Raw genomic sequence first — 14,808 nt, forward strand, 5'->3', positions numbered from 1 at the left:
TCCCGGCGACGCCTCCCGCCGCCACCAGGAGACGCGCCCGCACGCGCGCCGCGGGACCCAAACACAAGTTCACGTGACGCGCGTCGCGCCCCGTGGGCGTCACGTGACGGACTCAGTTTTCCTCCAATGGCCGTGCACGTTGCGGGGGGTCCGCCCAGGACCTGGCCCGCGGCTCCGAACGCCTCGTCCTTCCGCCGGCCCAACTGGCCGGCTCCCCGCTCCCACCAGACCCGCGACGCCCCTCAAAGGCCCCGCTCTCCAGCGGCTTCTGGAGGCGCGGGCCTGGGGCGCGCTCGGTCCCGGAAGTGACGTCTCCCAGAGGGGCCGGAAGTGGCAGTGGAGGGAGGGAAGATGGCGGAGGTGGTGAGTCCGGTGCCCGGGGCGGGGCGGAGGGAACCAGGGGAGGTGGGTAGAGCCCGAGGACCCCCAGTAGCCGACCCTGGCGCCGCGCTGTCTCCCCAGGGGGAGATAATCGAGGGCTGCCGCCTACCCGTGCTGCGGCGGAACCAGGACAACGAAGATGAGTGGCGTGAGTGACGTCGGGGGGCGGGGCCAAGGGACCTGCGGGCGAGGGGCGGGAGGGAGTGAACCCGAACCCCGGGACGGGGCGGGGCCTCTGCATCCCGGGGCGGGCGGGGCCAGATCCTCCTGTGGAGGGGCGTGGCTCCTCGCTGTTCCGAGATGGACCGGGCGGGGCTTGGGAAGGGGGTGGCACTTGGAGATTGAAGGGTGCTTGGGCGAGAGCTGCTTGAGTGCTGGGCTTCGGGCTCTGGCTGAAGGGTGGAGCCTCGTGGCTTGGCCCATCTAAGACTCCTGCCTGTGTTGTTCTAGCCCTGGCCGAGATCCTGAGCGTGAAGGACATCAGTGGTCGGAAGCTTTTCTACGTCCATTATATTGACTGTGAGTTCTGGGTTTGGGTGAGGTGGGGCTGCGGGGTAGGGGGGGCAGCCGCTGGCATTCCTTCCTGAGCCATTCCCACTGCTGCAGTCAACAAACGTCTGGATGAATGGGTGACCCACGAGCGTCTGGACCTTAAGAAGATCCAGTTCCCCAAGAAAGAGGCCAAGACCCCCACCAAGAACGGACTTCCTGGGTCCCGGCCGGGCTCTCCAGAGAGAGAGGTGGTGAGTAGGCCCCTGATTCACCTTTTCTCTCTTGCCTCCTCCTTCTCTTATGTCTTGGCTTTAGGGCCTCCTGGATGGGCAGGAGGCAGCACCCTCCCTTCCTGATTTCAGCTTGCAAAGGATGGGGGCTAAATTACAGATGTAGCTTCCAGGGCCCAGTGGCTATTCCTGTATCCGAGAGAAGGCAGAGGGTGGGATTTGATCACTTCATGCTGAGGGGCCCCACCTCCCCCTCGCCATCCCACCACCATCCCCACCCCAGAGGAAGACCCTGGACCTATCTCTACAGCCGGCCTCCGCCCAGGCCAGCGGGAAGACCTTGCCAATCCCGGTCCAGATCACACTCCGCTTCAACCTGCCCAAGGAGCGGGAGGCCATTCCCGGTGGCGAGCCCGACCAGCCGCTCTCCTCCAGCTCCTGCCTGCAACCCAACCACCGCTCAACGGTACCCTCAGCAATTCCAGGGACCTTGCTTTCTTCTCAGGTCCCACCTTCTCTACCTTCTGACCCACCTTTCTTGGTTTCTCTCTGCAGAAACGGAAGGTGGAGGTGGTTTCACCAGCAACTCCGGTGCCCAGCGAGACAGCTCCATCCTCGGTGTTCCCCCAGGTAAGCTCCCCAAAATCTCTTCTTCCCTCCCATCTTCTGCTCTCTGGCAGCCTCTCTCAGGCTCATTTCACAGTCTCCCATTCTGTTCTTCTCATCCCATCCGCAGAATGGGTCAGCCCGGAGGGCAGTGGCCGCTCAGCCAGGACGGAAGCGAAAGTCAAATTGCTTGGGCACTGATGAGGTGGGTCCGTGAAGCAGCACCAAGGAGGGCTGGGGGGGCGGAGGTTAGTCAGTGACTAGTGTAGAGAAAGGGTGCACGTCTGTGATCCCAGTATTTAGGAGGCTGTGACAGGAGGATCGCAGGTTCGAACCAGCCACAGCCACTCAGTGAGGCTCACATTAACTTAGCAAGACCCTCTTTACAAGTAAAAATAAAATTGCGCTGAGGGTGTAGCTCAGAGGTAGAATGCCCCTGGGTTTAATCCCTAGCACCACACACGCACACATCCACACACAAAGGGTGGTGGGCAGTGGTGGTACCAGTGGGAGTAGGAGCCAACCACAGCATGGTTCAGGTTGGTCACCAAGTGAACATTTCCAAGTTATGTTTTGTAGTTTTGTTTCCTTTATTTTGGAAAGTGGGGATTATGGTACTTTCTTCATAGAGCTGCTGTTAGGCTTGAAGGAGGAAACTTGTGGTGGGGCTGTGAGCTGTGGTGTCTCCTGTAACCTGGTGCCTTCTACTTGCCCTGGGCAGGACTCCCAGGACAGCTCAGATGGAATACCATCAGCGCCACGCATGACCGGCAGCCTGGTGTCTGACCGCAGCCACGACGACATCGTCACCCGGATGAAGAACATCGAGTGTATTGAGCTGGGCCGGCACCGCCTCAAGCCGTGGTACTTCTCCCCATACCCACAGGAGCTCACCACACTGCCTGTCCTCTACCTGTGCGAGTTCTGCCTCAAGTACGGCCGCAGCCTCAAGTGTCTGCAGCGTCACTTGGTATGAGGGCTCCTGGGAGGCTGCCCTCCCAGTGCCCCCACACCTCGCCCTCACCCGACCTCTTCCCTGCAGACCAAGTGTGACCTGCGGCACCCACCAGGCAATGAGATTTACCGAAAGGGCACCATCTCCTTCTTTGAGATCGATGGACGGAAAAACAAGGTCAGTGAGACCTGGGATATGTCAGATGAGCAGCTCCCTCCTGTCCAGTACACTAACCAGTCTGACCAACAGATTAGTTCAGCCTGTTTTTTATTCTTTCTGAAGGGCAAATGCTGGAAGTCTCTGTTCCCTGAGAGTTCATAGTCCATGGAAGACAGAGTTCCCAGTGTGATAAGTGTCATGAAACAGGATGGGTTAGTAGCATCCAAAGGAAGTGGTCATCAGAGCTTCACAGAAGCCACGCGTGGCAGTGCACGCTGTAATCAAAATACTAGGGAGGCTGAGACGGAGGATTGTAGGTTTAAGGACAGCCTCAGCAATTTAGCAAGGCCATCACAGTGAGACCCTGTTTCAAAATAAAAAGTAAAATAGGGCTGGAGGTATAGTTTACACAAAGAATGCCCTGGGTTCAATCCCCAGCAAAACACCCCCCCCCCAAAAAAAAAACCAGCTTCACAAAGATGAACTTTGAGCCTTTACATGAAGGAGAAAGTGGGTAAGAGAATTCCAAGTAATGGAGTTCTGGGGGCAGGCGCGGATCCAGAGAGCACCTGTGTGAAAAGCAGAGGTCCCTCGTGCTGAGTGCAGAGGAGCAGGAGGCAGGGCTATTACAGGGGCAAAGTTCAGGCGACAGGAAAGGGGCAGTGGGGCAGAGCGAGCAGGTTTGGGTCTCTGCTGGTGGGAAAGAGGAAGAATCTGGAGACCGCTCAGAGATTTTCCTTCTGGGGCAGTGGGTGGGGGAACCAGGCTTCTCAGCTGGTGGCAAAGCTCTGGCTGGGAGGGGAGCTGAGCAGGTGTGCATTAAACACCACTTTGTACTGTTAAGTGTGCCTGGGTACCCTACAAGGTAGGCCCAGCAGGTGGTTTAAAAAGTCTGTCGAGCTGCTTGTGATGGCGCACGCTTGTAATGCCCGCACTTGGGAGGCAGAGACAGGAGGATCACGCTGGTTCAAAGCCAGCCTCGCTGTTTCCAAATTTAAAAACATATAAAATAGGCCTGGGAGTGTAGCCTGGAGGTAGAAGGGTTTCCAGGAACCCCAGTACCACCAAAAAAAAAAAAAAAAAAAAGTCTGTCTTAATCAGGCATGGTGGCGCACGCTTGTAATCCCAGCATTTGGGAGGCTGACACAGGAGGATCATGGTTCATGGTCAGCTTCAGCTACTACGTAGTGAGGCCCTTTGCGACTCAGTGAGACCCTGTTTCAAAATAAAGAATAAACACGCTTGTAATCCCCATGCTTGGGAGGCTGAGACAAGAGGATTGCACCGGTTCGAAGCCAGCCTCAGCTACTTAGTGAGGCTCTCAAGCAACTTAGTGAGACCCTGTTTCCAAATAAAATATAAAATAGGTCTGGGAGCATAGCCTGGAGGTAGAAAGCCTCTGGGTTACACCCCCAGTACCACCAAAAAATAAATAATAAATAAAAATAATAAAGAATAAAAAAGAATAGGGCTGGGTGTATAGCTCAGAGGTAGAATGCCCCTGGATTCCATCCCCAGTACCACACACACAAAAAGTCTGTCTTAGCTGGGCTTGGTGGAAGATGCTTGTCATCTCAGTACTTGGGAGGCTGTGACAGGAGGATCAAAGGTTCAAGATCAACCTCAGCAATATAATGAGACCCTGTTTCAAAATAAAAAATAAAATAGGGCTGGGGGTGTGGCTAAGAGGTAGAATGTCCCTGGTTTCCATCCTCAGTATCACAAAAATAAAAAATATGGTGGTACATGCCTGGAATCCCAATACTTGGGAGGCTGAGACAGGAGGATTACAGATTTGCAGCCTCAGCAATTTAGCTAGACCTTGTTTCAAAATAAATAAAAAGGCCTACGGGTGTAGCTTAAAAGGTAAAATGCCCCCCCAGGTTCGATCACCAGTACCACAGATAGATTAGGTAGATAGAAAGACAGATAGACAAATAGATTGGATAGACAGACAAACAGAAAAGCCAGGGAGGTGTATGTCCTGTAATATAAGTATTGGGAAGGATGAAACAGAAGGATTGTAGGTTCGAGGCCAGCCTTAGCAACTTAGTGAGACTCTACAACCTAGTAAGACCCTCTTTTTATTTTATTTTTTTTTTGGTGGTACTGGAGGTGGAACCCAGGGGAAATTTTAACCTCTGAGCTACATCCCCAGCCCTATTTTTTATTCTTTATCTTAAAAGAGGATATAACTGAGTTGCAGAGGGCCTAAGAAGCTGAGGCTGGCCACGAACCGTGATTTTTCTGTCCAGCCTCCCAAATGCTGGGATTACAAGCGTGAGCCCTATATATATATATATATATTTTTTTTTTTTTTTTTTTTTTTTTTTGGCGGGTTCAGGGATGGAACCCAGGAGCATTTGACCTCCAAGCTACACCCTGTTCCCTTTTTAATTTTTTTTATTTTGAAACAGGATCTCACTAAGTTGCAGAAGGCCTCACTAAGTAGCTGAGGCTGGCCTTGAACCTGGGATCCTCCTGTCTAAGCCTCCTAAATACTGGGATTACAAGCATGTGCCACCATACCTGGCTTTCGAGAGCCTGTTTCAAAATTTAAAAAAAAAGGGCTGGGGTGAGCCAGGGCATGATGGCACACGCTCGTAATCCCAATACTTGGGGAGGGCTAAGACAGGAGGATTGCAGGATCATGGTCAGCCTCAGCAATTTATTTTATCTGGTACTGAGGATGGAACCCAGGGGCATTCTACCTCCAAGCCACACCCCTAGCCCTATTTTTTATTCTTTATTTTGAAACTGGGCCTCACTGAGTTGCAAAGGGCCTCATTAAGTAGCTGAGGCTGTCTGTGAACTGCAATCCTCCTGTCTCAGCCTCCCAAATGCTGGGGTTACAAGCATGCGCCACCCCACATGGCTACACCTCAACAATTTAATGAGGCCCTCCGCAAGTTAGTGAGACCCGGTTTCAAAAATAAAGAATAAAAAATAGAAACCGGGCGTAGTGGCGCACACTTGTAATCCCCGCTCTTGGGAGGCAGAAACAGGAGGATCGAGCAGGTTCGAAGCCAGCCCCGCGTGCTGGCTTAGGAGACCCTGTTTCCAAATAAAAATGTAAAAAATAGGTCTGGGAGTGTAGCCCGGAGGTAGAAGGGCTTCCAGGAACCCCAGTACCACCAAAAAAAAAAAAAAAACAAAAAAAAAACCTTAGCCGGGCGTGGTGGCGCACGCTTGTAATCCCCGCGCTTGGGAGACAGAGACAGGAGGATCACGCAGGTTCGAAGCCAGCCGCGCGCGCTGGTTTAGGAGACCCTGTTTCCAAAATGAAAAATGTAAAAAATAGGTCTGGGAGTGTAGCCCAGAGGTAGAAGGGCTTCCAGGAACCCCAGTACCACAAAAAAAAAAAAGAATAAAAAATAGGGCTGGGGGTGTAGCTCTGAGGTACAATGCCCCGAGGGGGGAAAAAAGGAGGGCTGGGGTGTAGTCCCAAGGTAGTATGTTCTTGAGTTCAAGCCAGGCATGGTGTAATCTTAGTATTTGGGAGGCTAAGATAGGAGGATCTCAGGTTCGAGTACAGCTTCAGCAAGTACTAAGACTCTCATCAACCTAACAGACCGTTTCAAAATAAAAATAGACGCACTGGGCGTGGTGGAGCACACTTGTAATCCCAGCATTCGGGAGGCTGAGACTAGAGGATTGCAGTTTGTGGACAGCCTCAGCTACTCAATGAGGCCCTCTGCAACTTAGACCGTTTCAAAATAAAGAATAAAAACTAGGGCAGGGATTGTAGCTTGGAGGTAGAATGCCCCTGGGTTCCATCCCCAGACCTGCAAAAAACAAATTTAAAAAAAAAAGAGAGAGAAGGAACCTGGGCAAGGCAGCCCATGCTTATAATCTGAGCATGGGAGGCTGAGACAGGAGGATTGCGCAGGTTTGAAGCCAGCCTCAGCTATGTAGTAATCAGCCCATGCTTATAATCTGAGCATGGGAGGCTGAGACAGGAGGATTGCGCAGGTTTGAAGCCAGCCTCAGCTATGTAGTGAGGCTCTCAGCAACTTAGTGAGACCCTGTTTCTGAATAAAATATAAAATATAGGTCTGGGAGTATAGCCTGGAGGTAGAAAGCCTTTGGGTTCCATCCACAGTACCACCAAAAAAAAAAAAATATATATATATAGTATATATATAGGGCTGGGGGTGTGGCTCGGAGATAGAAAGCCTTTGGGTTCCATCCCCAGAACCGGAAAAAAAAAAATAATAATAATAGGAGCCTGGCTTGGTGATTGTAATCCTACTCCTGGGGAGGCTGAGATAGAATCGCAGGTTCGTGGCCAGCCTCAGCTACTTAGGCCCCCTGCAACTTAGTGAGAAACCTCTGCAACTTAGACCCTGTTTCAAAAAAAAAAGAACCAAAAAAAAAAAAGGAGGCTGGGGATAGCTCAGTGGTATAATGCCCCTGGTTTCAATCCCCAGTACCACATACACACATACAAAAGATAGAAATAGGGTAGGGGCGTCGCTAAGAGGTAGATGCCCCTGAATTCAATCCCTAGTATTAAAAAAAAAAAAGGAATAGGTTGCAAGTATAGCTTGAAGGTAGAGTGTCCCTGAGTTCAATCTCTTAAAGCTGTGTCTGAAATTTCTGCTGAAATTGTACGTGCACTTGAAGCAGCAAAATTCATGTTTGCTGGGGGAACCCTTCAGGCTGCTTTTCTGTTAAATTTCAGAATCCCTTGAGCAGGGCATGTGCACACCTTTGATCCCAGTATTTAGGAGGCTGAGGTAGGATTACAGGTCACAGCCAACCTCAGCATCCTAGTGAGACCGTTTCAAAAACAAAAATACACTTGTCGGGCATGGTGGTGTGCGCTTGGAAGGCAGAGACAGGAGGATCGTGCGGGTTCGAAGCCAGCCGCGCCGGCTTAAGAGACCCTGGACCCTGTTTCCAAATAAAAAGTATAAAATAGGTCTGGGCATGTAGCTCGGAGGTAGAAGGGCTTCCAGGAACCCCAGTACCACCAACAAAAAAAAAAAAACCAGAAAAACAAAAATACAAAAGTGTCTAGCTCAGGGATAACACGCCCCTGGGTTCCAACCTGTTTCACTCACTTCTAAGCTGAGCGTGGGGCACATACTTGTAATCCCAGCATTTGGGAGGCTGTGAAAGGAGGATCTTGGACAGCCTCTGTTACTTAGGCCCTTTTCTGTAGGACTCTGAACAGGATTTAGCTTCTCCAGGAGCTTACAGAAATAGGAATCTCCAATTTTGGAGTGTCTGATGGTCCTGGACCTGTAAAACCACAAGAATCACAGGTTCAACTTTATAGCATCTTCTAAGGACTTAAACGAGCCGGGCACGGTGGCGCACGCTTGTCATCCCAGCACTCAGGAGGCTGAGACCAGAGGATCGCGGTTCGCGGACAGCCTCAGCTATTTAGGCCCTCTGCAACTCAGTGAGATCCTGTTTCAAAATAAAGAATAAAAAATGGGGCTTGGGGTGTAGCTTGGAGGTAGAATGCCCCTGGGTTCCATCCCCAGTACCATAAAAACAAACTTACTTCTGCTGCAGAACAGGGTAGTTCCCAGCAGCTGTGTTAGTGTTTGCATTTTGACTGCCTGACTCCCACACAGCAGGGCTTCTCTCCTGAGCCTTGGTCTGAGTCCGACTCTGTGGAGAGGTCTCTGCTGATGGTGGTTAAGTAGAGCAGAGAACAGCAAAGGCCCCAGCAGGCTTGGGCAGAGGTATGGAGAGCAGGAGAAATGTGTCCAGCTTGCCAGCTGGTCACAAAGCAGAGCCAGGCCCCTGGACATTAAGAAGTGGCCGTGTCTGAGCAGCAGGGTGGGCCTGACGGGTGAAGGGGGCCCGGCCCCAGCATGCGTGCTCATGGCCCGTCTGCCTGGGATAGCGCAAGGAAGCTCCCAGAGTGGTGACGGGCTCTTTTTCTCGGCAGAGTTACTCCCAGAACCTGTGTCTTTTGGCCAAGTGTTTCCTCGACCACAAGACCTTGTACTATGACACAGACCCCTTCCTCTTCTACGTGATGACTGAGTACGACTGCAAAGGTTTTCACATCGTGGGCTACTTCTCCAAGGTCAGCACTTGCCTTGGCTGTCCCAGCCCCCTGCCCTGGGCCAGCTCCCTTTCCTCATCCTCTCCTGCTCCTCCTCCAGGAAAAGGAGTCCACAGAAGACTACAATGTGGCCTGTATCCTCACCTTGCCTCCCTACCAGCGTCGGGGCTACGGCAAGCTGCTGATTGAGTTCAGTGAGTATGTGTGTGTCCCCTGTGGGGGCTGGTTCTGGCAGACCCTGACTCATGACTAGCACAGCCCAGTCACCATGGAAGTCAGCAGAAATAACAGCTAGACTTAATCAAGGACCTCTTTCCTCAGGGCAACTACTGTCTCTGCCTCCCCAGTACTGTGATTACAGACATATCACCTGGCTCTTGCTGTTTGTCTATCAAATCTATTTGTCTGCCTTCACTGTTCCTTGGCCAAGGTTCTAAGTATCATCCAACTTCCCCAAATCTAACCCAGCTCTTGCCCAGGGCCTTGGGCAGCTTAGGAAGCTTTAGTTACCTGAGTCTTTGCCATGACAGTTTTGGGCAAGAACCAGTAGCTAACATGTCTTGGGTCCCCTTGAGCCTTGCAAGCAGCAGGTATTCAAGACTGTTAACTAGCCGGGCATGGCGGCACACACTTGTAATCCTGGCATTTGGGATGCTGAGACAGGAGGATTGCAGTTCACGGACAGCCTCAGCTACTTAGTGAAGCCCTTTGCAATTCAGTGAGACCCTGTTTCAAAATAAAGAATAAAAAATAGGGCTGGAGGTATAGCTCAGAGGTAGAATACCCCTGGGTTCCATCCCCAGTACTACAAAAACAAAACAGAAACAAAACAAGAAAACAAAGGCTATTAACTCACCAAACAGATGTAAGCATAGATTTTGGTCTTTTATTTCATCAGGTCAGAGCCCAGAAGTGACTCTGTCCTCCTCACATGCGGTCTCTTTAGTGCCTCCAACCCTGAGGTCACTCCCCCCACACTCGTCTAGCACTCTGAAGCCCAGGAATGACCAGGCTCCCACCTGGGAGACAGGAGGGAGCCTTTAGTTGTTGTCTGGTAGACACAGAAGTTTGACCTGACCAAAGTCATGATCCATTTGAAACATTTTATTGGTTGCATGGTACCAATGGGTCACATTCTCCGGAGAACTCAGCCTGGTAGAGTGGTGGATCCTAAAGGAAAGTTAGTCATAAGATCCCTGTGAAGATGGGGCAAGTTGCTTTTGGCACCAGGGCAGCAGAAGTATGAATCCAGGCAGTTTGAAGGGTGGGTAGATGGTCAGTGGGCAGAGCCAGGTCCCTGTTATGGAGGCCTGTGTGGCCTTGGGTGGATTCAGCAGGAAGGACAGGTGCACCCTGCAGCATTGAGTAGGAACCCAAGTGTAACCCTTGCTGTCTCTTTCCAGATGTCAGCCTGCCTGTCCCTCTTACACAGGTCATTTGGCTGAAGTCAGAGGAGATTGAGCAATACTCTTACTGGTGGGCTGACAAAGATGTGGCCAGCACAGGAAAACAGAAAGGCTAAGGTCTATTATGAGGCCAGCATGGCTGCAGGAGAGGAGGGACTTGACAAAGTAGCAGATGCCCCAGGGCACAGACAGGAGAGTGAAAGATTTGCCAAAGACTTGACAGCGTTGTGCATGGTGATCCCAGTACTTGAGAATCTGAGACTGGAGGACCACAGATTTGCAGCCAGCCTCAGCAATTTAGCAAGACCCTATTTCAAAAATGGAAAAATAAGCTTGTTTGTGGCACACGCATATAATCCCAGGATTCAGGAGGCTAACACCAGAGGATCACAGTTTGGGGAAAGAACCAGTAGCTAACATGTCTTGGGTCCCCTTGAGCCTTGCAAGCAGCAGGTATTCAGCTACTTAGTGAGGCCCTCTGGAACTTAGTGAGACTCTATTTCAAAATAGAGAATTAAAAAGAAAAGGACAGGGGTGTAACTTGGAGGTCGAATGCCCCTGGGTTCTATCCCCAGACCCACAAGAAATAAAAAATAATACCAGGGTGTGGTGGTGCATGCTTGTAATCCCAGTACTTGGGAGGCTGACAGGAGGATGAGGGTTCGCAGACAGCCTCAGCTACTTGGGCCCTGTACAACTCAGTGAGACCCTGTTTCAAAATAAAAGAATTGGGCTGAGGGTGTAGTTTGGAGGTAGAATGCCTCTGGGTTCAACCCCCAACACCACAAAAAACAACAACAAAAAAAACCCAGGTGGTGGTGCCTACCTGTAATCCTAGTACTTGGGAGGCTGAGACAGGAGGAGCCAGGAGGTTGGAAGATCTAAGATTAGCCTTAGCAACCTAGTGAGACAGTTTGAAAAAAAGGGGGTGGGGGCTGTGGTGTAGAGGTAGAATTTTCCTAGTTTTAGCCCAGCATGATGGTAAATGCTTGTAATTGGGAGGCTGAGACAGGAGGATACCAGGTTTGAGGATAGCCTCAGCAAATAGTAGAACTCATTAACCTAGATTAATCTAGCAAGACCCTGTTTCAAAAAAAAACCAGGCTGGGGGTGTGGCTCAGATACGAAGCCCCCAGGTTCAATGCCCAGTACCAAAAAAAAAAAAAAAAAAAAAAAAAAAAAAAAAACTACTCTGCTCTTCATGGCCAAAGGGTCTTGCCAGGAACTGCCTGGCAGCACCCAGAGGTCAGCAGAAGCAGGCAGGAAAGGGCCACTGTAGAGGCCAGCGGCCTGGCCATGAGGACGGGCCTCCCTGGGGCGCCAGGAGCACCTTGGTGCACTTTCTCTGCAGCCTGAGCTCATGTGTGGTGCTTGCCTGCAACAGCTACTGACCTCACCCTTTCCTACTCCTCCTACTCCATCACTTCAGGCTATGAACTCTCCAAAGTGGAAGGGAAGACAGGGACCCCCGAGAAGCCCCTCTCAGACCTTGGCCTCCTATCCTACCGAAGTTACTGGTCCCAGACTATCCTGGAGATCCTGATGGGGCTGAAGTCGGAGAGTGGGGAGAGGCCACAGATCACCATCAAGTGAGCTGGGCTCCGCCCACCAGGGGGGCATGGCATGTCTGTTCTTGGGGACAGATGAAGGGTCTCAGGGACCTGACCTTTACCCCCCCACACACAGTGAGATCAGTGAAATCACCAGTATCAAGAAAGAAGATGTCATCTCCACCCTGCAGTACCTCAACCTCATCAACTACTACAAGGTAGGTGTGCCCGGGAGACAGCTGGGGTGCAGAGGGCGGGCCTTGCACAGTCTGACCTGCTGGGCCCATCTCCTCCCTAGGGCCAGTACATCCTCACTCTGTCAGAGGACATCGTGGACGGGCACGAGCGGGCCATGCTCAAGAGGCTCCTTCGGATCGACTCCAAGTGTCTGCACTTCACCCCCAAGGACTGGAGCAAGAGAGGAAAGTGGTGACACGGCCCTGCCCTTTGCGGTACCAAGAGTCGACAGAACAGGCTGCCGGCCCGCTCCTCTCTGCCAAGGCTCCCAAGAGGCATGTCGAGGGAGCCAGGACTGCAGGCATCTCCAGAAGAGGGGAAAGGCCTGTTAAGAGCCAACTGGTGGCCAGCACCAAGGCGAGCTCAGGGCTCAGGCCGACTCCAAGGTCACCTGGGTGCAGGCCGGGCCTGCTATGAGCCAGGGACCAGAGCCAGGCAGTTGTGTATAGTGAGAATAGGGGTGGGGGGGCACTCTACAAAGGGCTGATGGTTGTAAAAATTTATTTTGTAAAGTAGAGCTGGGGGTGGGGTGCATACTGGTTGCAAAAATTCTGGCTGCTCTTACCCCCAGCAATAAATTGTTTCTATAGACCAGGTCTTTGTGGGATAGCCATGCCAAGCTCACAGGTCCTGTGAAGAGCTCATTTACTGGGATGATAAAATCAGTGTGTCCAATGTGAAGCGCTGGTTTACTGGCGCGACGTGAGGAGATCGGTGGCTTGCAATTTCAAGCTTTAGTTCTCAGTCCTCGGGCACTTGTGCGTGAATCTGCAATGGGAGTCTCCTGTACTTTGGGATCGCTAAGGCACAGTGGCTGGTGTCTAACGGGAGGGATTTAGCTGCTCAGAATGATACCCCATTCTAGAAAGGCCAGGGGAGAGTGGTAAGGGAAGTCATGTTTTCGACGCCGCTCTGTGTCACTCTCCAGAGGCTGGCTTCACGGGCCCCAATGGTGCTCTCAGCCCTAATGTCCCAAACCCAACTAGGGGCAGCGCTCAGGACCGGAGAACCGACAAGGGGCGGTACAGAAGAGGGTCTGTGTTCACTTACCGCTGCAGCGATGCGGGGCCAAGCCAGGGCCCCACGCACTTTGGCGTCGGGGCCGGGGACGGTCTCCAGGCCCCACAGGGTGAAGTGGCTGAAAGTGCCGGTGACTCGGATAAAGCGGTCCTGGAGAAGGGGCCAGGCTTAATCTATGGCCGCAGGGGCCGACCCCCGCGCGGCGCTCTCCCGGTACTCACGCAGCTCCGCTCCGGCTCCTCCCCCTTCTCCTCCGGCTCCAGCACGTACCCCTGGAGCCCGGGCGGCACGGCCACCTCCTCGCCCCGCAGGCAGCGGCCCCGGAAGGACACCTGGAGTCCTGCAGCGGGGAGGCGCGGGGCTCGAGCAGGGAGCGGGGCCGGCGCCCGCCCGCCCCCTGCGGCCGCCCCCGCCCCCGAGCCCGCCCGGGGGAGCGCGGGCGCCGGGACCGCGGGCCGGCTCACCGTCGGGGCCGCGGCGGACGGCGGGCGTGAAGAAGCGCCCCACGGGGGCGGGCCGGCGCCCCGGGACGCCGCACGGCAGGAGGTGCAGCGCGGCGGGGCAGGTGTCGCGCGGCGTGACCGGGCGCAGGTGGGTGCGCCGCGCCGCCGCCGCCTCGTCGCCGCCGTCCATGTCCGCGCCGCGCGGGGGCCCGGCCGGCGGGAGCGCGCGGGGCCTGTCGGGAGCCGCGCGGCGCGGAGCCTGCCGGGAAGGCCTCCTTCCGGGACGCCGCGAAAGCCCCGCCCACGCGCGCCGGGATTGTTTTTGTTTTTCCGTCGGTTCTGGGTTGAGCCCGGACGTTCTGCCTCTGAGCCACACCCCCGGCCGTGTTTTAGATATTATTATTATTTATTTTTTTTTGGTGGTACTGGGGTTCCTGGAAGCCCTTCTACCTCTGGGCTACACTCCCAGACCTATTTTATATTTTTGAAACAGGGTCTCCTAAGCCAGCGCGATCCTCCTGTCTCCGCCTCCCAAGCGCGGGGATTACAAGCATGCGCCACCACGCCCGGCTTATATATTATTTTAAAAGAGGGTTTCACTAAATGGCTGGCCGCGAACCTGCAAACTTCCTGTTTCAGCCTCCCAAGCACGGGGATTACAAGCGCCCCCCCCCCCCCGCTATTTTTGTTTCTTTTTAAAATACGGCACTTGCAGCCAGGCGTGGTGGCTCACCATGCTTGTAATCCAGTTTGGGAGACTGAGACAGGTGGATCGCAGGCTCTTGGTCAGCCTCAGCTACTTAGTAAGGTCCACTCGCAATTTAGTGAGATCCTGTTTCAAAAATAAAGAAAAAATAGGCCTGGAAGGCGGGCGTGGTGGCGCATGCTTGTAATCCCAGCATTCGGGAGGCTGAGACCGGAGGATTGCGGTTCACGGACAGCCTCAGCTACTTAGTGAAGCCCTTTGCAACTCAGACTCTTTCAAAGTAAAGAATAAAAAATAGTCTGGGGATGTGGCTTGGAAGTAGAATGCCCCTGGGTTCCATTCTTAGTACTGCCAAAAAAAAAAAAAAAAAAAAAAGACATGACCAAAGGCTACTAAAACCAGCTTAGAGAGCAAAAGTTTTACATTTTATTAAGATAATTCCCAGCCAGGCGTGGTGGCATACGCTTGTAATCCCAGCATTCGGGAGACTGAGACCGGAGGATCGCGGTTTGCGGACAGCCTCAGCTACTTAGCGAAACCCTCTACAACTCAGTGGACCCGGTTTCAAAATAAAGAATAAAAAATAGGGCAGGGG

The 14,808-nt window shown here is 52.9% G+C and overlaps 2 protein-coding genes across 5 annotated transcripts; one reads left to right on the forward strand and one right to left on the reverse strand.

Moving 5' to 3' along the window:
* Nucleotides 1-345: 345 nt before the first annotated feature.
* On the forward strand, nt 346-12,240 carry KAT5 (lysine acetyltransferase 5; the record flags this gene model as incomplete). Of its 4 annotated transcripts, XM_080707639.1 has the most annotated exons (14): nt 346-363; nt 463-529; nt 832-900; nt 988-1,124; nt 1,387-1,569; nt 1,659-1,733; nt 1,840-1,914; nt 2,431-2,679; nt 2,752-2,841; nt 8,732-8,872; nt 8,952-9,045; nt 11,687-11,846; nt 11,944-12,025; nt 12,106-12,240. In XM_080707639.1, 14 exons carry the CDS (start codon nt 352-354, stop codon nt 12,238-12,240), a joined length of 1,569 nt encoding a protein of 522 aa, XP_080563765.1. The 4 variants fall into 4 exon arrangements, with proteins under 4 accessions (XP_080563765.1, XP_080563762.1, XP_080563763.1 ...); XM_080707636.1 differs by having other exon boundaries at nt 352-529; XM_080707637.1 differs by having other exon boundaries at nt 352-529; nt 1,414-1,569.
* A 545-nt stretch (nt 12,241-12,785) lies between these two features.
* RNASEH2C (ribonuclease H2 subunit C) lies at nt 12,786-13,697 on the reverse strand (the record flags this gene model as incomplete). The annotated part of the gene is made up of 4 exons (XM_080708230.1): nt 12,786-12,812; nt 13,095-13,214; nt 13,286-13,404; nt 13,529-13,697. 4 exons carry the CDS (start codon nt 13,695-13,697, stop codon nt 12,786-12,788), a joined length of 435 nt encoding a protein of 144 aa, XP_080564356.1.
* Nucleotides 13,698-14,808: the final 1,111 nt, after the last annotated feature.

This window comes from Muscardinus avellanarius (genome assembly GCF_963383645.1).
Source record: "Muscardinus avellanarius genome assembly, chromosome: 1".
NCBI lineage: Eukaryota > Metazoa > Chordata > Mammalia > Rodentia > Gliridae > Muscardinus > Muscardinus avellanarius.